At 34.0% G+C, this 21,024-nt stretch overlaps 1 protein-coding gene across 3 annotated transcripts in view; it reads left to right on the plus strand.

Annotated features, from left to right (window-relative positions):
- The window catches only part of DMD (dystrophin), a 1,044,614-nt gene that overhangs the window by 333,111 nt on the left and 690,479 nt on the right, over positions 1–21,024 (plus strand). For all 3 annotated transcript variants that reach the window (XM_054518613.1, XM_036378966.2, XM_036378958.2), the window contains exons 10-14: positions 5,776–5,961; positions 6,622–6,803; positions 10,169–10,319; positions 15,331–15,450; positions 20,807–20,908. In XM_054518613.1, the coding sequence (XP_054374588.1) occupies positions 5,776–5,961; positions 6,622–6,803; positions 10,169–10,319; positions 15,331–15,450; positions 20,807–20,908 (741 nt within the window). The remainder of the gene's footprint in view (positions 1–5,775; positions 5,962–6,621; positions 6,804–10,168; positions 10,320–15,330; positions 15,451–20,806; positions 20,909–21,024) is intronic.

Here is a 21,024-nt window from a genome sequence, read left to right on the forward strand (position 1 = left end):
GAAGAAATCATAGTTTTGTTGTGTATTTATGGTGAAAGTAATTCCATTCAGTCACAGTCAGTGACTGAATGGTCAGAGCCATGGTTTATAATTGCTTGAATAGGAAGTGCCTTCCTTAGAGAGGCAAATACTGGTGTCTTGTCATCAGCAATGCTACAAACAGCAATACATTTTATGAGCAGCAAAAGTCAACAAAATTAAAACCCATAAATAAACAGAGACTGAAAATTTTCCCCGGAGACTTTATGAAAGCAGTATGTTTTGATACACTTTGAGTCAAGTAGCTACTAAGCAAAACATGATTTGATATTTTTCCAAGTACAGGTGTGTTAAAGAAAACTAAGTGGAAAATCTTTCTGCCAAGCACTGGCTTACTTGACCATGTGTGCAAAATGAAAAAAAAAAGTTTTTTACTTTTTAGAATGTTTGATCATTATGGGCAGCTGGCAGCCTTGATTCCTGTCTCTTAAGTCTTAAGAGCACCATCTTACCTGTCCTCACAGTTCCCAGTCTTAATCTCTTCCCCAAGCCAGTTGATTGCAGTTTTTTTCACTGTCTTTAAGTTGTCTTAAGCTAACTTCTACACTTGAGTCCCCAAGGTGCAACATTTTACTTTAATGCCAATAAATTCTTTGTCTCTTTCAGTCTTTATTTGTACCAGCTGTACCCGTGTAGAGTAGTTGAAGAAATTCATTTTCTTTTATCGCTTTCCTGTCAATAGTTCCAACCTTTTCCTTCCTTTGTAATGAATGTACTTTCATCAATACTGCCTGGCTCTGCCTTTTCTCCTCAGCATATACATTGCCTAAGCTCCATTGATTTTTAATGACCTAATAATCTGCTGCATCTCAAAACTGCAGTTGCAAGGACAGGTCAATTCATCCAGGTGGAAACATATGCAGTAGAAATAGAATCACAGAGAAAATCAAGTAATAAAAATGTAACTTGTCTCAATTGAGCAAGCAAAACTTGCTATTTTTCAGATTTATCATAAGGCCAAACCTGTGTGGTTTTTTTGACAAATAGAAAAAAAAAAAGCCAAAAAATTAAAACAGAACAAACCCCCCCCCCCCCAAAAATAAAGCCAAACAAAAACCCCCCACTTTCTTACTCTATATTCGTTTACAATGATATTTTTATATTTTTTAAATACTTAATAAAATGGAAATGCTAGCCTCATTTAGAACAATGAAATTGTTAATGTTATGATAACAAGTGGTCTGAACCAGTTTATAAGTTTTATTACTAGAAATGACTCATCTATTGAGAAAACACAATCTTGATTGTTGAAGAGACCATTTTATCATTTAACATTTTAACAGTTGTAACTTTGAAATACAAAGACACATAAAATATATTTTGTAAAGAGAAAGTTGGAGGAACCAAAAGAATGAGCAGTGGTTTCATTCTTGGATGATAGGAGGCGTAGTTTGAGAGGGAATAATCCTGCTCTAATTGAGGCTCTAATCCTACAAAGGGGGTGTTCAAAATGAGAAAGATACTCTGAACTGAAATTGGCCTTTAATAAAAAATGGTACTTTAAAATTTTATGTCTTTGAGTTTAAAAGCTTTAAATGTCCAGAGCCACGTTCTTTATCTTTGATGATGGGACAGGCAGTTTCTGAAGGAAGGAAATACATAATATAAATAAGAGTGCTGGAATGAACCCTAAAGATTTCCTGTAAAACTACTTTCTAAAGCTGCCCAACTGATTTCTAGAACTCAGAATCAGTCTTTATGTATTAATAGAAACATTCTTTGAGAATTTGCTAACACACAACTAATCCTTCTCCTCCCTTTAGGAACATAATGCAATACCAGGTGAGGAACACTTTGTCCCCTCATTTTCTCACCTTGGAGGAGCTACAAGCTCATGGTTTAAATTCTGTGAAATAATTAATACATTTGCCAGGAATAGCTAATTTTTTACAAGCTTCTGAAGGTCAGAGGATTTTTACTCTCTCTTACTATACTTTAAATTAAATCTTCAGAGTCCCTGGAATCTTTCAGCCCCCACACGAGAGCAGAGAATGGTGAGATGTACAGAGATTAAACTCCCATTGTTTTATCTAGGTATAATTCATCTGTGTGCAAAAGAAAGTAAAGGAAAAAAAAAAGTGTCTGGAGGACAACATATGAGTCCAGAGCAATTTTTTATTTTTACATCATACATAAGAATAACCAGGATTGTTGCGTGCAAAAGTGTCTGATCATTTTTCAAAACAGTCTGGGAGAGGGACTGCCTGACTGATTCCCAGCTACATGTGCTGCAGTGTTCATTATACATTTAATTTCCTCATGTCCTTTTCACTGGTGCTGGTCAGCACTCTCCCAAGTACAGCAAACTTGGGAGTTCGCTGGCTCCGGGAGGGCTCACCTGCCGAGGGAGGCTGCTGTCCACGGTCCTGGAGAGCTCGACGGGTCTCAGTTCAGGACAGCTGCTTCCAGGGTCACAAGACGACTGCCTTTAGTCGTAGAAACTTTCCATCTTGGCCACAATTTGGGTCCGTAAATTTCTTTAAAGGTTGGATAACAAAACTGTTTTTCTGCTCAGGTTATTTCATTGGTTTAGGCAAGAAAAATGAGTTTCCAAGACTGTTCATTAAGAAACAGTTAGGTTGTTAACCAACTTAAGTTCATGGGAGCAGACAATATTTGTGATGAGCTCAAGGCCAAGGCTCACATGCATTTCTGAGATGAGTGAGCAGTCCAAGGAAGAGGGAGGGATGCACCACCATAATGAGATTTTGTTGAAGTTTTTATTCAGTAAATTGCTCTGTTTTGCTCTAACTGCAGACAATCAAGTTTGTGTTGCATACTCATTATATACTTTATTAAGAATAGGTTTTGATTTAAGAATGAAACTGTATTCATATTTAGGCAGCTTTTTTCCCTAAGAATAGCCTTCCTAGCATTATATGGCTATAACAATTTGACTTCAGCCTGTCCTCATTGTTTTTTATTCTCTTAAAAAATATGCTTAGAAACAGCCATCACAACTTATATCAGATATCCATATTAATGACTGTCCTATCCATGTAGTATATGAAACATCTTAAAATTATATTATTTCTTACTTTCTTAGGAATTTCGAAGAGATTTCATATAAATTCATAAACAAGAACACTTATAGGCTGTGCTGTTTGGTTGCCTACCAATATGATTTATAAGTATCAGAGGTTTCCATTCTTGTTTGTCTTATGTGGATTATTTCATTTTGGGAATATTTTTAGTGCTGTAGGATCTGCACACTAAAATTTGGGGTTTATTAAGGGATGAATAATTGGTATAATAATTTTTGAAACACTACCTTGGTTTTGCTTTTTAATACAAAGAGTGTGCCATAAACATTGCCCCCTTCTGAGTGTTTCATATTTCGTTTGCAGCTAATTCCACTGATTTGATACCTGTTTTTCATTTAATATGCAAGATAAGCAAGGATGGCCAGTTATCTTTTGGAGAGAAAACAACACTGACAGAAGTAGTAGATATGAGATATAGCAATGTTTATATGTATTTTTTGACAAGTTGCCTCAAAAAACCACAGTTGCCTCCAAGGAGTGTTTTTTATACTTGAAGATATTTTAGTGTACAATTTTAGATTTCTACACTTACGTATTTTTCTCCTAGTCTTTTTCTGTTTCTCTTCTGTTAGAAAATAGCCTTTCTTTCCTCTTTTTTTCCTCTTTTTTTTTTTTTTTGATTGAGAACACAATTTGAAATACCTGTCTAGAAACTCTTTTTTTTTTTCTATTTTTGTTAGAATCTTTCTGGTTTTTATACTTCTTTGAGAGATGTTACAACAGATCTGAAATTAGCGTAGGCACCATTTTTTTTTCATAGGTCATGATTCCAAGATTTTTGAGTGGCTCTTCTGTATAATATTTATGTTAGCATGAGAGAAAGCAGAGAAAGTGCTGATCATTAGGAAAAATACTTGGTAGCTGTTCCTCAGACGACTGTGCTGTTGGGGGTCCTTAGTTAAACAGTTGTCATACATGAAACAATTTGGTGTCTAATCTAGAGAAAGAAGACTTTTCAAAAAATTCAGACAACATAGATTATCACAGATCTCTACAAACATGAGATCCCTAACCTCAGTCAACTCATAAAGCATTTTTTTTTACACTGTAATAGATATGAATATATACCATGAAGTATTGCTATGGAAAGAAAAAAACTATTACCTGTGAAAAGCACTGATCAAGTTATCCCTTTCCACAGGGGAGAAAATATATCTTGCTGCAGAAATGTGATGTAGTTGGGTGCAATTTCTTATTGTATTGTATAATATTTGAAATCTAGAATTACACAGGTCAAAAATTAATTTGTGCTGAAGGGATAAATGCCAATCATTTTCTGTGCTTCTTTATTTATATTTCTGTAATATAGTATTTCCTTTTAACCAAAAAAAAAAAAAAACAAACAAGCACAACCTACACTATAAAGTTCATCAGATTTCCAAGCCTGCTTTTCCTGATGAGGATTCATTTACTGACTGTTGTGTTTCTCACACAAGTGGCGATAGTCATGACTATTACCTAGCCTAACACATATTTAGAGATCTGCATAAATTTCATGTGATTATTCGATCTATGAATTTCTGAATGAAGCTGTTGTTGTAAAGACTGGAAATTTCATTTTTAATTATTACCTTCCAAGCATTGCACTCCCTGAAAGTCAGCTCACTTGGTTTGGATCTAATCCCATATGGGCCATTCACGTAAGAGTTGGGTTCGATGATCCTCTGGGTCCCTTCCAACTCAGAGCCTTCTGTGTTCCTGCTTGTGGTTCTAATGATAAACTTTAACTTTCAGTTCTAAACTGCAATGAAAGGCTTTATTAGCTGCTTTGAGCATTTTATTGGCACAAATTTGTCCGTAGGAACAATTCTTGCCAAGTATAAAAACATTACGTGCCTTGGTATATTTTTTTTTATGGAAGCATAAGCTTATATATATGTATAGATTGTTTTTAAATTAAATTCCTGACAATCTAGCTAAACTTGTTCAGAACTTTTTGAAAAACATATGGGGTGGTATCTTCTGTAGCAAATGCATTTTTTTCTTTTCTTCTGTCCTTGTTTTCTACTGTTATACTAATCAATGAGTACTTGTTGATTTCTCTTGACTTTATGCAGTAGACCAGAAATTTCTGTTCTCATAAGAGACTTGGCTTCTAAAAAATAATTATAAGATTGGCCTTTGCAGAAAAGAGAAATCAACAGTAATACACTTCTGCTTGATTTTAAAAAGTTATGATTTTGCATGAGTTTTTGAGCTTTTCCAGCTTCCTAGAATGGTTTTCACAAAATATGTGTCTGTGGATTGCTCAAGCCTAGCATTGCATGTAGTGTAAAGGTTTGTTGGTTCAGGTTTTTAAATGTCATGTTTTTCATAGATTCTCCGCAAAGTCAGAAAGTAACTTACTACTTATTTGCATAGATGATTTTATGAGCTTCTGTGGTAAAAACCTCTCTAAATATGTGGTAAATATTATTGGTAAATATTATTTTCATTATTCACGATTCTACTAGGGATTTTGAATAACAGTGTAAAATATCTAATTAAACATAAGATTTTTTTTATTATTATTTCCCTAAAACTTAACTGATCTTGGTCAGTTAAATGATTTTGGATTGCAGAGTATGTCCATGTATTAGCCATCTGATTTTTTTTTTTTTTTTAAGAACACATTGTTGTTCCATTTATTCCTTTGTAGAACTGTCTAAGCAAGTGTCATTTTCATCGCCCTTATACTTTTGGTTTTGATCAGTTTTTAGCAAGTGTTGAAGAAAAGAAATTTAGCACCGTGCGGATGGGGGCTGGAGATCTTGAAAACTACCAAACTGCTTTAGAAGAAGTGCTCACGTGGCTTCTCTCTGCTGAAGATGCATTACAAGCACAAGGAGATATATCCAATGACGTAGAAGTTGTTAAAGAACAGTTTCACACCCATGAGGTATATGTTTATATTAATATTTTGAAATGTATTTATTCTATTGACTTTGATTTTTTTTTTTTGGAGGGGATTTGTTTTGTTTTTATTAATTTTGATTCGGAGAATGTAAACTGGAGACTCTGCCCTAGAGTCATAGAATTGTTTAGGTTGGAAAAGACCATTAAGATTCTAAAGTCCAACCATTAACCTAACACTGCCAATTCCACCACTAAATGCTCCTAAATGCTGCATCTATGCATCCAAGGATGGTGACTCAACCTCTTCCCTGGAAGCCCATTCCAATGTTTGCAAACATTCAGTGGAGATGGTTTTTTTCCCTAAAATCCAATCTAAACATCCTCTGTTACAATTTGAGGCCATTTTCTCTCATCCCATCATTTGTTACTATACCCACCTCTTTGCAACCTTCTTCCAGGTAGTTGCAGAGATCAGTAAGGTCACCCTGCAGCCTCCTCTTCAGACTAAGCAACTTTCTGCCCTTTGAAGAAAATGAAAGTGTTTATTTCCAGTTTATGTTACAGTTTTGGTGAGGGGTTGAAAAGATTAAAACCAAGGTTGAAAATCATGTTGGCAAAATGGTTCAATTGTGCTCTTTCATTTCAAAGAATGCAAATGAAAACTGGATTTTTTAAAAAATTTTTTATTTTTCTTAATTGTCAGGGATTTATGATGGAGTTAACAGCTCACCAAGGACGTGTTGGTAACGTTTTGCAAGTTGGAAGTCAACTTCTATCAACTGGAAAACTTTCCGATGAAGAAGAGAATGAAATCCAAGAACAAATGAATCTACTTAATTCTCGTTGGGAAAGTCTCAGGGTAGCAAGTATGGAAAAACAAAGCAAGTAAGTAATATATCAGGTGTTATTACACCATATAATAATTAATTCATTCATTTTGACTGAAACAGTCCTGAACTTGAATAACAGTTGGGATTTTCCTTCACTGTAAACAAAACTCCGTCTTGTATCTGTTTTAACCTGAAATTTGACATGCAGTGATTTTGAGCCTTGCATGTTGTTTGGAGCCTGGAAGCCACATAAAGCAGCAGCTCTCAACAACTTGGACACAGATAACACTTTAACCAAAATTTGCATCACCTACTTCACTTTTATTGGAGTGAAAATTACACTATTTTAAAAAGTGCAAGGCCTATAGTCTAAAGTTGAATTGCAAGTAGAAGTAGAGAAATAATCTATTAAATATTCACAATAATATTTGGAAATTTTTATTATTACTGTATCTGATTTTATAATTTTGATTTACATAGTGTCATCTGGGACAAGAAATTCCATAAATGTAAAAGCTTGTGATTGTGCCACAGGGGAGTAATTTGGTTTATGTGATACAGAGATAAAGTATATATTTTCTTACTTTCTTCATAAATATATATTGAACATATTCAGTTATTCATCTTGCTCCTCTTTATGCTTTTTCCAGTTCTACCTTGCCTTTTGGAGTTGAGCGGTTTGCCTATTGTATTAAAAAGTGAACTGTGATTTTTAACAATTGCATGCCATAACTCTCTTTCTTCCAATATATTCTTAGCAATTCCAAACATTTGTTTTCTTTTCAGCTTGCTACTGAGTACTGAGAATGTTTCCTTTATTCTGTCTTCCTTTGACTATAAAATTGTTTCTGGGTTTCAGATGTTTCAACCTAACTTATTCCAGTTCTAGTATATTTTTGGAGACAAAAAAAAAAATCTGTGATTTATTACTGTAGGGAGATTTTATTGGCCATACTTATTTTCATTTAAATCAAGACATGCAAGTTGCTATGTCTCCGAGTGGTACTTTTTCTACTTGAAATGTCCTTTAACACCAGTTGTTATCCACTACAGCTGCAGCTGTAGTTTATTGCTTGGGGAATTGAGTGGCCTAGTGTCTTCTAAAGCAGATCATATTTGGGTAATATGAGTTCAGTAGAAGACTTAAGTAGAAGGAGAATAATAAGAGCTTCACAGAGAGTGTTGCACTACTATTTAATTTTCTATACAAAAAAAGAAATCTGTGATAAATTCAGTGAGATTTGGGATAGGGCAAGAGAAAATTTCTTAGAAGTGATATCCTTAGATGTAGTTAATTCTGGCCTTTTGGTCAAACCACTGTGTTTCAAGAAACTGGCTGGATGAGTATAAAAAGTTTTCTTATCACAATATAATATATTTTTGGGTTATTATACATAATTTAAACTCTCAGGGTCCATCTTCTACTTCAGTTTAAAGCACAATCTTCTGAGCAGATTGCTGTAATCTTGTCCCTAAGGCAACAGTGGCACACTTAGCCAAACAGGGATGGTTTTTGTGAAGATGAGAACAGCAAGACTGTCTGACCTCTGTAATGGTAATAGGAATTATGAAAAAAGGTACCACACTTTACAGCACAAGGAAAACAAAAGCAAGTAATAAACAAGGACAGGAGGAAGATATACTGATAAATATGCTATAAAAAATGAAAGGGTCCTATAAAAAGTGATTTAGGAGGTCAGAATTTCAAAAGGAAGTTTGGAACATAAAAATGCCTTTGTATAAAAGCAGCCCAGATTGGATTTCTCATGTATTCACTATGTATTGAAAGTATTTGACTCTTTGAATAAGCAGTGCAGTAGCATGCTGAAGGAAAACTGTTTTTTTTGGTTTTTTTTTTTTTATTTCTTCCTCTTGGCCTTTCCCAAACAGTATTCTCTATAGTAAAGCATCTCAGTGATAAATATGTCACTGTAGAGAAAAAAAATGCAATTTACGACTTTATGGGGAGTTCAACAACTTTTAAAACACATTCAATTCAATTTTTTTTTTTAAATTTGAAACTTATTTCAGCCATACTATAAACAAAGGTTTTGATAATCTCCTGACGTATATAAATAGATATTAAACCCTCATATCAGATGTTTATAAAAGTATTTTGAAAGCATGGAAATACCCAGTGAATGGTAAGAAAGAAGAAGCATTCTTTTACTTTAGGAATCAACTGTGATTATGTTTTGTAATTATTTAATTTTTAAGTTAATTCTCTTTATTTCAGAATAATGTCAATATTATGTATAATATTTGTTTCATCATATTTTCATTTTCTTAAATTCAGTTTACTGTAACAGGTTTTCTGTAGTTTATTTAATTTAATGCTAAGAGGAATATCTCCAGGATGAAGCAGTGTACTTTATAATAGCTTACTTTAGAACATCAAGACAATAAAATACACAGTTGAAAGTGAAGGACTCAGATCTGAGATCCCTAATCCCTTGTAAACCATTGGCTTTATTGAAACAGGGTATCATCCTTCTGTACTCTATCTGTAATTAATAGAGAGATTAGGATGGAAACAATACTATATGAGTCCTCTGGTGGTTTTGATCAATCTTTTAAATATTATTTCCAGGTTAAAAAAAAAAAAGGAAAATAGAAAAAAAAATATAAAAACCAAACCTGAAATCCTGAAGTGCTGATGGTGAAGATTTTGTTTAGGAGAGTTTTGAGAATTTCTAAAGAGGCAAGTCTAAGTGGAAATCTGTCATGAGTTTTTGGCCAGATCATTTTGGACCTATCTATACAATTTGATTAGGCAAAACATAAGTATTATCTGGTTAAATTTCAGAGTATTTTCCATTGAATAACTGAAAATATAATATTTTTTCTATTTAATATCCTAAATTAGAGAAAGCCTGGTAAAATCAGCTGTTTGAGCAGTTTTCAAAGTACTTGTAGTGAATAAAACAAGCTTCAAAAAAACAGTGTAGAAATTTTGAACTCCAACTCTAATAGAAATGCAACTGTAATACAAAGCTTTAACAGATAGAATATTATATGATGTAGTCAGTTCCTAAAGAAAAAGCTTCAGAACAATTTGTCTAAATCAGAACTATTTCAAAAAAGTTTCAGTTCCCTTCTCCACAGAACCATAGAATGTGATGGGTTCGAAAGGGCCCATCGGGGTCATTGGGTCCAACTCCTGGCCCTGCGCAGACACCCCAACAGTCACCCCCAGTGCCTGAGAGAATTCCCCAAACACTTCTGGAGCTCTGTCAGGCTGGGGCTGTAACCACTGCCCTGGGGAGCCTGTTCCCCTTCCAAAGCATGTATTCAAAAGCATATATTTCTCTTCTGCCTTCACATGTAACCTTGTGAAAATCTGTTAGCACATGGGTCAGATGTTTCTGCTTCTGGTTTTCTTCACTTATAAATTCTAATTATTTTTTCTTTGTTTTACAGTTTGCATAAAATCCTAATGGATCTGCAAAATCAGCAGCTAGCCCAGCTAGCTGATTGGCTGACAAAAACAGAGGAAAGGACAAAGAAAACTGATTTGGAACCCTTAGGTCCAGATCTAGAGGACCTAAAGCGCCAAATAGAAGAGCATAAGGTATGCTGTGATGGGCTTCCAAAGGCATAAAAACCAAATTGGGTGTTTGACATTTTAAAATCTCTACTCCTGCCATTAGAGCATAGCAAAGTAATATGAAATCTTGGTTTAATATTTATTGTTCTAAGCATTTAACAAGCTTTTGTAGACTTACTTTATCACAACTGTGAGTTTTATTCTGATATAAAGAAAATATTGCTTTCTTTTTATGTATAAGCAATATACTAGAATATGCAAGGCAACTGTAACATCTTTTCATTACATTAGAATGAAAATAGATCAGGTTTTTTAATGCTTGTGTATTCTTCTTTTTGCATCTTGTTTTTTTCTCTTACATGTTGTAGCATCAATGATGCTCTTGTCAGACCACATAATATTGTTAGGACTCCAGAGTTCCTGAATATATATTTGCACTGAATATATATTAAACACTGTAAAATGCACTACTTTCTAGCAGTAGAAAATAATTTTTGGTGATGTACAAAACAATTAAAAAAAAAAGCCCCCAACCAAACTCAGGAATAGATGGAATTTAATAAGATGGAATTTGGCCAATTAATCCCCACATTACATAAGGGTAATTTTTAATTGGAAGAATTAAGAACTAAAAAGAGACAGAGAGGATAGTTTGTGTAGTAGTTTGAATAAATTTATTGGATTAGAATGCCTTGCTTCATATTAATTTAGATTTTAAAATAAATTTATATATGTGTCTACAGCACAACATGATGATAAGGAAACAGAAAAATGTAGAAAACAGAGGTGATTTGTGAGGTGGTGGAGATTTAATATGATGACCTTTGAATTTCTCTACATCAATGGCTCAAAGCTGTTCCTTGCCATGGTATCTTGAGAGATTTTAACACCTGATGCTTCTTGGCCTGTGTCAGTGCTAATCCAGGTTTTAGAGGGCAGATCATCCTGAAAAACAATTCAAACTGAAATCAGCTTTTACAGTTCTTTTAAAAATAGGTCAAAAGCTGCAAAAGACATCATGATGAACTTGTGTGTTAAAGATGATTTCTTTGCATTCTGATTAAGGAGTGCTACTGAAGAAGAATACAAATTCTGCAGCTCCTGCTGCTGTTGGTGCTGTCTGTGCTTGCCCTGTGAGGAGATAATGCATTTCAGTATGTGGGTTTGCTAGCTAAGGACATTTTCTTACATTACATTTTCTTTTTAAGAGAGACAGAATGTAATTATGAAATGGTAATTGGAGAAAGGAACATGAAAGATTTCAAATACATCAGTACTAAGACTTGAAAATCTTTACTCCTATTCTATGCATTTTATGCTTGAATACTAATATAAAATGCAATACCTTTATTTATGCAGTCTCTTTATGCTTCTTCCTTCTGATACTGAGAAAAATAGGTAATTAGCTGGTATTTGAATATTCTGAGTGAAGACATGCAGAAGCCTCTTTTCCACATGTTTGTTCTTCACTGTGGTGTGTTGAGTTAGTGAATGTTATTTATTTATGTGTATTACTTTTCAAATCTCTTTCCTGTGAAAAAGGGAATTTAGCTAAAATGCTGGAAATAAAATAGCTTGGATTTAATTTTAATTACATTTGTATTCACCTATCCCTTGTGTTATTCAGAAGTCAAAGAACAAGGTTTTCCATTCTTTCAGTTATTGAGAGAAACTGTCATATAATTTTATTGTATTTTGCATACAGTAAAGCTACCTCCTATAGCAAGGGTTAAAACAATGGACTTTTAATAGGACATTTATTGCTTCATCATTAAACAAGCAAATAAAAAAAAACCCCAAACCATTCATATTTTCTCTTAGTCTCACATGAGTCTGGTTTTATCAGAAAACAAGGTTTTGTAAATTCATAAGAGGAACCAAAAGTTTGAAGATATAAAAAGCAATCATCATTTCAAATGGAACAGACCAGCCAACATATTAGGTTTGGGTTGTTGTCATCATGCCTCTGTCTCCTCTTTACCCTTACAGTTTTGCCTTCCTCTCTTTGCTTGTTCATTAGTAGGTACTTTTCACTCATTTATTTCATGTTATGTATCCCCCTTTGAGTTATGATTTCCATACATCAGATTTCTTTATTCCATGTATTTTAAAATGATGTTGCAAAATATTGGTCTCTAGTTCTTGTGACTGACACTTCAGTTTCTCTGCTGGGACATATTAAAAAAATCAAAAGGAAACCAAAAAAAAGCCCCACTAATATGTATTGGGTATGGCAGCCAACAATCAGACCATAGAAAGAACATAACATTCTTCCCAGCATGCTGCTTAGGTCCAAAATATATGAGGTTGGTATCTTGATAATACTGAAAATTTTCTGCATGGACTGAAGTGGTGAAGAAGAAAATTTTATGTCATTAGGAATGTACAGAGTTCTGGTAAGAAATCTGGCATAGTCAATATATTTTGGAAGATCAGTTAAACATTTCAGTAATTTTTTTTTTTGCAGTAGCATTTTAAGTATATTTCTCCTGTTCTCCATTCCTTATAATTTAGTAAAGGAAGCAAGCTACTTTCAGCAAAAATCTAAGGACTATTGAGCTGTCCAAGCAGAATATGGTATTGGAAATGTTAGAATCAATTTTAGAATTGTGCTTTTAATTGCACTGGTTTTATTATTCCAGTTATTATTTATTATTATTGTATATATAAGTATATATATAAGTATTATTTATTATTAATATACTGTATAGTTGGTAGATTTTTTATATTTTTATTAAGTTTCTACAAACATCTAAGCCTTTTTTAGTGCCAGGATTTTTAGTACTTCAAATTAATTTCAAAAGTAAAAGGAGACACTTCTTCAGTGTCCAAATATAAGAATGGATTTGTCTTTGGGTACTTGAATGACTTTGGTGAGCATTTTTATTCTTTTTGAACTAGATTACATTTGAGTTGTGTAAATTGTTATGTGATCAGTAGAAGTTAAAGGAATTGTGGAGTTTTATGAGTTTCTCTTGTTGCTATTTTTATTCATCAACATCTATGTCTGTCTTACATTTGAAGTCCCTGAAAATTTGGTATTTCTCTAATAAGCTCAGGGCAACTTGTTAGAAATTACCATTTAAATTATTTGAACAGAGTATGCCTCTGCCTTGAAACTGTCCATCATAAATTCCTGTTCCAACAAGATCCTGTAAACAAACAATTCTCACCAATGAATTTCATGGTAAAAATAGACACTTGGGTTATAAGGAACAGCCTTTTACTTCAGAGTAAATTGAATCTGCCTGAGGATTAGATAATGAGTCAACTTTCTGGTTCATCTGTTCCTTGACTTCTCAAGTCTTTCACAATGTGTGTGAGACTCCCACCTCCAAAGTGCCATCCACTCCTGCTAACTCTGGTTTTGTTCTGGGATGCCATCTGTCAGATTCCAGCTAATAAGGAAATTAAAGTCACCTTGTCCATGGCTGTAGACTTAGGGAGCAATGAATTTGTTTTGTATGGCTTAAAGAGGGGGTTAAATGTGGGGGAAGTGAGCTGTATCATACTAATCCCTGACTGCTCTGCCTCCTCTTCCCTCTCGAGAGCTGCATCATAAAATGTTGAGAAGTCTAAATTCCAGGGATGACTCTAACAATTTATTATACTTCACAGTCCTTGAGAATTGTTTTATAGTCTAGCTCTCTGTAGCAAATGGTACTCACAGGCATGAAAGTCAGAAAAAGGAGGATTCTTATATTGTCTCAATATGCCCATGAAAGAAATTAACTCTGAAATGGGTGGTAAGATATTTATACCGTAAAAACAAAGTAGTCTGTGAGTTCCTATTGCTTATAACCACATTATGTTTTGGGTTTTAATTTTTTTAAAATTTTTATATAAATGTAAGATGTCTTATGAAAAAGAGTTTTAGAATGCATGAACTTATGTTCTGCAAGGACTTCATACATGAGTGAGTTATTCCACTTGAAAGAGCAGTAGAAAACCACAACATTGTGAAATTCAGCATAGTAGGTAACAAAGTCAAGGTTTCTCTTGTGACAAGGCCATGTTATTTTTCAGGCTGTAACCATCCCACTATATATGCATTAGTCCCTAGAACACACTCAGCTGAAGTACTGAGAGCATAATCCAGAACTTTGGTTTCCCCAATTCTTTTGTTGGTTTGAGGTTTGAAGGAAGTTAGATACAGCAAAAAAGACAGGCAAGATGGAGTCCTGGATACCTTGGGGTTTTCTTTTTTGAAGGGAGTGATATGAGGTCTTCTCTGTGGCTTTAATTTTCATTACCAACTTCAGTTCCTTCCATTTTTATTGTGTGTCCTCTTGCTGCGCCTGAGCAAAGGAAGGAGAAAATAGGCCTGGCAGCTCAGTTCCCTGGTGCCAGAGCTGGGCTGGTTTTGATTTTGTTAAGTATAGGAAAGGAGGGGCTCCATCTTTTATGGCAAGTGAGGGGAAAAATAAATTAAAAAAAAAGGGGGTAAGCAATTTTTTCATCAGGTGAGCAGAAATCATGAAATCCTGTATTTCTTGTTTAGTTTCCTGATTTCTGCAGTGAGTGTAAGTAGGGTGCTGCATGAGTTTCCTAAGGGTGGGTCACCTCCTGAGCAGTTTTCTCCTACATGAGTAATGTTGTAGGGTGCCAAACTGAAGTTAGCATGTGCTTATTTAATGAAATTTATGTGATTTTTATATTATTACAATATTGAAAAAATATATTTTCATGCATTATTATAAAATACAAAAATTTAATTCAGTGGCTATTTAAAATCTGCTGGTTATTAGTATGTATACATATTAAGTGACTATCTGTAAATCAGCTACATAAACTCAACAAATTATTTCTCAAGCAAAATTTTCAGTCTGGAATATTGTATATAAGTTAGAACTTTTGAGTAACTTTAAGCTCTGGAGTTCTCATAGTCATTTATGCAAGTTAACCAGTCAATGGTACACTTTTTTGGTAGGTTTTTTTGTTTGTTTGTTTAGGGTTTTTTTTTGTTGTGATTTTTTTTTTTTTTTTTTTTTTTTACTTTGGAATACGTTTTCTAACACATATCCTTTCATTATAGGCATTTCAAGAAGATCTGGAGCAGGAACAAGTAAAAGTGAATTCCCTAACTCATATGGTAGTGGTGGTAGACGAAAACAGTGGTGACAGAGCTACTGCTGCATTGGAAGAGCAGCTTCAGGTAATGACTGTATGGCAATGCTGGTCCCAGAAAATTGAAATAGAAAATTTTAAAAAGCAAACCCAGATAGTAAATGTGTTCATGATCTACAGGATCATAATTTGTAGACAAATAATGGTTATGAATAAATAATAAGATTATTCTGTATTTTTCCAAAGCAGATTTGAGGGGGAAGTCATAATTTATTTCCCATTATTTTCTCATGGCCATGTTTCCTAGGAAAAGAAGAGAAGTATAACTTAATTGTATTTTCTAAATACAATCACTTGAGTATCTTTAAAAGACACCTTGGAGATACATTTGTGGTAGGGCTTGCAGCCAAGATATTCTAAAAATTTTTCAAATATTAAATTGATCATAGAAACAATTCACTATTTCAATTGTGTCTTAAAAATGTTGCTATTTTTATTATTTATAATAAATAAATAGCATTATTTATTTATTATAGCATATTTATAATAAATAATATAGCATTATTTATAATGCTATATTATTTATATTCCAGTGCTCTTACTGTAACTTCTGAATGAAATTGGATAAATGAAAGTTGATAATTAATGTTGAGCTACATTGAAGGAGAGTTCTCTTGTGTTGGTGGTCAGCTCTCCAGGGACACAGCTCAAGAGGAATTGCAATATTGCAACCAAGATTCTTTCTAGTTTTCTCTTTCAGAAACGAGAAACTGTTTTTCTTTAATTTTGCTTTATTACCTAAGGAAATAAGAGTTTGTGGGTTCTAAATCATTAACACCCAAGGTTTCTCTAGAGAAGCTATCTACATTCCAGCAGGTATGGCTGTAGCACAGATACCTGTGTGCTGTCTTGAATGTAGCTAATTTGGGTACCAATACCAGTAAATCAGTAACTAGAATTTAGAGTAGGGTTTACTAAGATGATGAGCCCTGCCACTTCAAATGTAATTCTGAGTTTTCTCTACTGCAGCTACTTAGTCAACGCAGCCAAGATAACAACACAGCCTCTACTGATCCATAATTATTCATTCATTTTGACTTCCTCTTAAGTGTCAGAACTGTGGTGCACCTGCCCAAAATAATCTTAACCTTCCAGAATATCTTGCCAGCCAGCTCCTTGGAACTGTTCAGTGGAATAAAGCAGATCCCTAGCAAGAACATGGCTCCTGAAGCAAAACTAAACTTGCAAAATATCTTGAATGGAAGAAGAGAAAAAATAACTAACAGTTTTTGATATTTATGGCACTTCATGAGTAAGAAAATGTATAAATGAGAGTTTTTAATAGTGTGAAAAACAAATGAATGGTTGGTGGATTGTTAGAAAATCTCATTTCACATCTTCAGAAAGAAGAATTAAGAACCATCAGGTGACACAGCTTCATCCTATGTTATTACAATTGTTGGAAAGGTACCATTAGTATCCTGTGCAACACCTGTGGCTGACCCATATTGGAATAAAGCATGAAATAGAACTCAGGAAATACTGCAATACCTTAAAGAAGCATCATTAATAATTAATGTAAATTAAATACAGTGGAAATACACAATTTGTAATTGTGCAAGTGCAGAAAACACCAATTATTGTCTTGGAAAAAGTACATTCCTTGAAAGATGCTAGAAAGACAATTCCTGAGTCCCCTCACCCTGCAGCACAGGCTCTCTGAGCAGAACATGGGGTGCTGTGGAACAGAACATTTGCTCTTTTATTATGTCCTTTATTCATAATTTTTACAGAAGAATCTGAGAGAAAACATAATTCAATTGCTCTGTAAGTCAAAGAATATGTAGAAATATTACAGATGTAATAAAACCCAAGTACAGATATAAAGCCACAGGGTTTAGAGTGATAGGGAGGTGTGGAAACTTTGACACTTGAATGCCCAGAAGGGAGCTACCACAGTCCACCTGCTCTCCTAGTGAAATGTTACACCTCTTTTTTGTGTACAGGAACTGTTTGGAAATTTTTTTTCCCTATCACTTGCGGTCTGAATATAAGCACAGGAGATAAAATGTGTTGACAGGCACAACCGTTAGAGCATTTCACAAAGAGCACAATGGAGAAAAGTCCAGGCTTGATTATGTATCTGTCAGTCTGACTTCTAAAAGTAGAACAAAACAAGAGCATGAACTATCAGACAAAAGAGCTTAATAAGACTGACTCACTGAGGTGCTGGTGAGGATCAGATTAGGAATAAAATGAGCATTTATTTCCATGTAATAATCAAAGATGCATTTTCCAAGCAGGTGCAATTCAGTTTTGCATTTCTTTTTGAGACAGTGATTCCAAAAATATTTTCATACATATAAATATATCTATATATAATGCTGGTTTTTTTTTTCAAATGTTTGTATAAGACAAATTTTTAAAGACTAAAATGAACTTTTTGAGATGTCTCAGGAAGTTTGACAAGAATCTATGCTGATTTTAAATGAATAGTAAAGTTCATTTCTTTCAGCAGTTCTTACATTTCAACATTAAAGTTCTTTCGTTTCATTGCCTGTGCAAAAACATATCTATTTAAGAGGCGTTTAATGGCATAGAAGCCAAAAGTGTCCCCTGAATCAAATTATTAATTGAAAATTTACCCTTGCTTGGAAAACTAAAACCAAACACAATCTCAGGGCTTTTCTTAGAAAGAGCTGTCCCTCTAAGCTACTTTGAGAGGCTACAGCTAGACTGGGTGAGTGTGAATATTAAAACTACTTTTACATTACTTTGCTTACTTCACATATCAATGTGGGACATACTGAGAGGCTCTGTTTATGCTGCTACTGAGAACCCACTATTTAGACTTAAAACTCCAAGACCCCAATTAAACTCAATCCTTAGATTTACCAAGGCAGCTGTGGAATAAGGCTCAAATCTATATTTAGTGCTGCAAAAGTCAAACCACTTTAGTAGCCAAGCTGTTTCTGTACTCTGACTCGTTTCTACAGGAAAAATGGGGGAAATTATCTTCAGCTCAGAGAAATGGCTGGATAACATACAGAAACCATGAATGCAGGGAGATTTTTTTTTTTTCCATAATTATACCCAGCAGATAACAGGTCTCTTAAGGACTCTTGTGGGCTAGCTCAAATTAGAGGCTTCCCCAGGCTTCAAGGGCCAGGGTCTGTGCTAGAAAGAAATCTGTATAAAGTGTATCAAATACTACTTGATGCTTTATTCCCCTACTGGGGGAAAGGAGCTGAGAGTGTATTTTCCATGATTATATGTTCATATTAGTCAGGGTACTGTCTGTTGATTGAAGATGAAATATGGGCTGTTCTTGTAAAAATGCATCAAAATAAGTGAGGAATGTTAAAGAATGAATAGACTATTTCAGTTGACTCACTGAGCACTTATGACAGGAAGTTACATCCTACAGACTGAAGGGATTTCCAACACCTGCTCATCACAACAGTATTCCTGGTTGATGCCTGGGAATTTGAAATCTCCCATAGGGACAAGGGTTACTGATCTAGAAATTTCTGCTAATTCCCTGTGGAATAGTTTCCATCCTGAGCAGCCTGGAGTTCTCCATCACAGATTTCCAACCGTGGAACTCATTCCGCCAAGACTCATTAACATCACAGCTGTGGGACCTGACCAGTGCTTCCAGCTCCTCCTGTTTATTTCTCTCTCTCTGTGTGATGAAATGCTGAGCACTTGAGAACTGCACACAAAACTCAGTGTTTTTTGGTAGAAATTCTATGAATGGGTTAAATATTCACTTGTATAGAATTAATTTTGGATTTAGGCAAAAACATTTTTCCACCTTTTCTCATTATTTTAAAAAGTAGATAATAATACCTGATTAGAAAAACATTTATCAAATTCTGTTAGTTGCAGGCTTGCAGTACATGATTTTAATCCAGAGTTCCCAAGAGTTGTGTTTTACTCATTTTCTTCTGTTCTTGTGCTTCCTTACTTTGACCTTTTAGACTAAAATATTTCCCCTTCTGCTTTTGATAGCCATATAAAATATTCTTTCAGTGTCCTCTGAGAAGAAAAAATAAAAAATCTTTTTCTGCATGCAAATTTCTCTAAAAATTCTTGTTAGGGCTGTAAGAAAAGGCTTTTTTTTTTTTTTAATACAGGAGGGCATTTTACTTGTTACTGTGGATTCAATCTATTTCTCTGAAAATTTGTTTTCCCAGATGTTAGGAACACTTGAAGCAGTCTGAGTGTGTGGGCAACGCACAGGCTACTGTTTGATGTGAATAGAGAGTTAAAGTTGAGCACCATGTGATTTAGTATAATAACTGCTTTATAAATAACAGTCCTAACCTGATATTTTGAACTTGAAATTTCAAGTCTTGACTCAAACAATCAGTGTATTGTTGTTATGGCCTCTCATGAGAAATAACTAGATTTAAGGTTGGACACAGAATCAGCACTTTCATCAGTGAAGTTATTTGGTCATTTTGCTTACTTTATTAAAATAAAAGATCTTGTCAAATTATTGAGGAAAAAAGAGGTTGCTGAATTTTTTTTAACATTAAATTATTATCTCTATGAGGAATATGTAAATACAAAAGATATAGCATTATATAATATCTCAAGTTATTAGGATTCCGTAAGAGTAATGAAGTAAATAACTAAATATGAAAAAAGGAAGAAACTATTATCTTTTTGTCAGGATATGCTTTTAAGTGGATGAAAAATTAAGAATACAGTAATACAGAGTATCTTTCAGGTGTTTAAAAGAGTTTTTTTTTTTAATTTGGGAGCAGCTGAATAATTTGCATTTCATGTCCAGGGGTAATTAAGTCACTATAAATCATTGCAATAAAAGTTTTCTATCATCAGCTAAAGTAAGGGAGAAGAGAACAAGATGGTTGGTATTTTGTGTAATTTAAATACATGCATAGTAGTAAATGGTACAAATACCTGGGAAACCTCAGTGGGATTTGTGCTGATGTGGAAGTTTATAAGCATGGGTTTTTTTACACTGCAATATTTTAAAAGAGGTAAGAGCTTTGACCAATTGTACTGATGATGCAACTTAACAGCCAATTTTTTGTTTTTGCTTTGGCCACATCTTTGCCCATCATGTTTATGTTTCAAGTAGTTCTTTTTGGGGGATCCTAAAGTTCTTTAAGAGAGTGAGTTTTTCAAAGTGTAGTAGTAAAGACTTGCTAGAAAACTATCTGGTATTAAAATATTCAGTGTTTAGATCTATTGCTTTCCCTATTCTCTCCATTTTGATTTTATTTCAAATGGGCCTAAAATCCATTTCAGTGTGATATGCAACGTATTTTAGGGCAAATGCCTGAGAAAAAAGTGAATAAGGAAAATATTCCCATAAAAATTTCGTAATGCCATTTGGATAATGCTTTCCTTGTTAAGGAAGAAAAAAGTAAATAAATGCTGAACACACTTTTGTGTTTCTTTCTCTCCAGCATTTTGGAAAACGGTGGGCAGCCATCTGCAGATGGACAGAAGAACGATGGGTCCTTCTGCAAGATATTCTTCGTAAATGGCAGCATTTTGCTGAAGAGCAGGTGAGTAGCTTTTTTTTTTTTAATAAGTTATAAATTGGAATGCTCTTCAACACATTATAGGAAATATAATATTTTATTTTTGTGTACATATATATATATATAGGAAAGGCCTTACT

This window comes from Molothrus ater, chromosome 2 (genome assembly GCF_012460135.2).
Source record: "Molothrus ater isolate BHLD 08-10-18 breed brown headed cowbird chromosome 2, BPBGC_Mater_1.1, whole genome shotgun sequence".
Lineage (NCBI taxonomy): Eukaryota > Metazoa > Chordata > Aves > Passeriformes > Icteridae > Molothrus > Molothrus ater.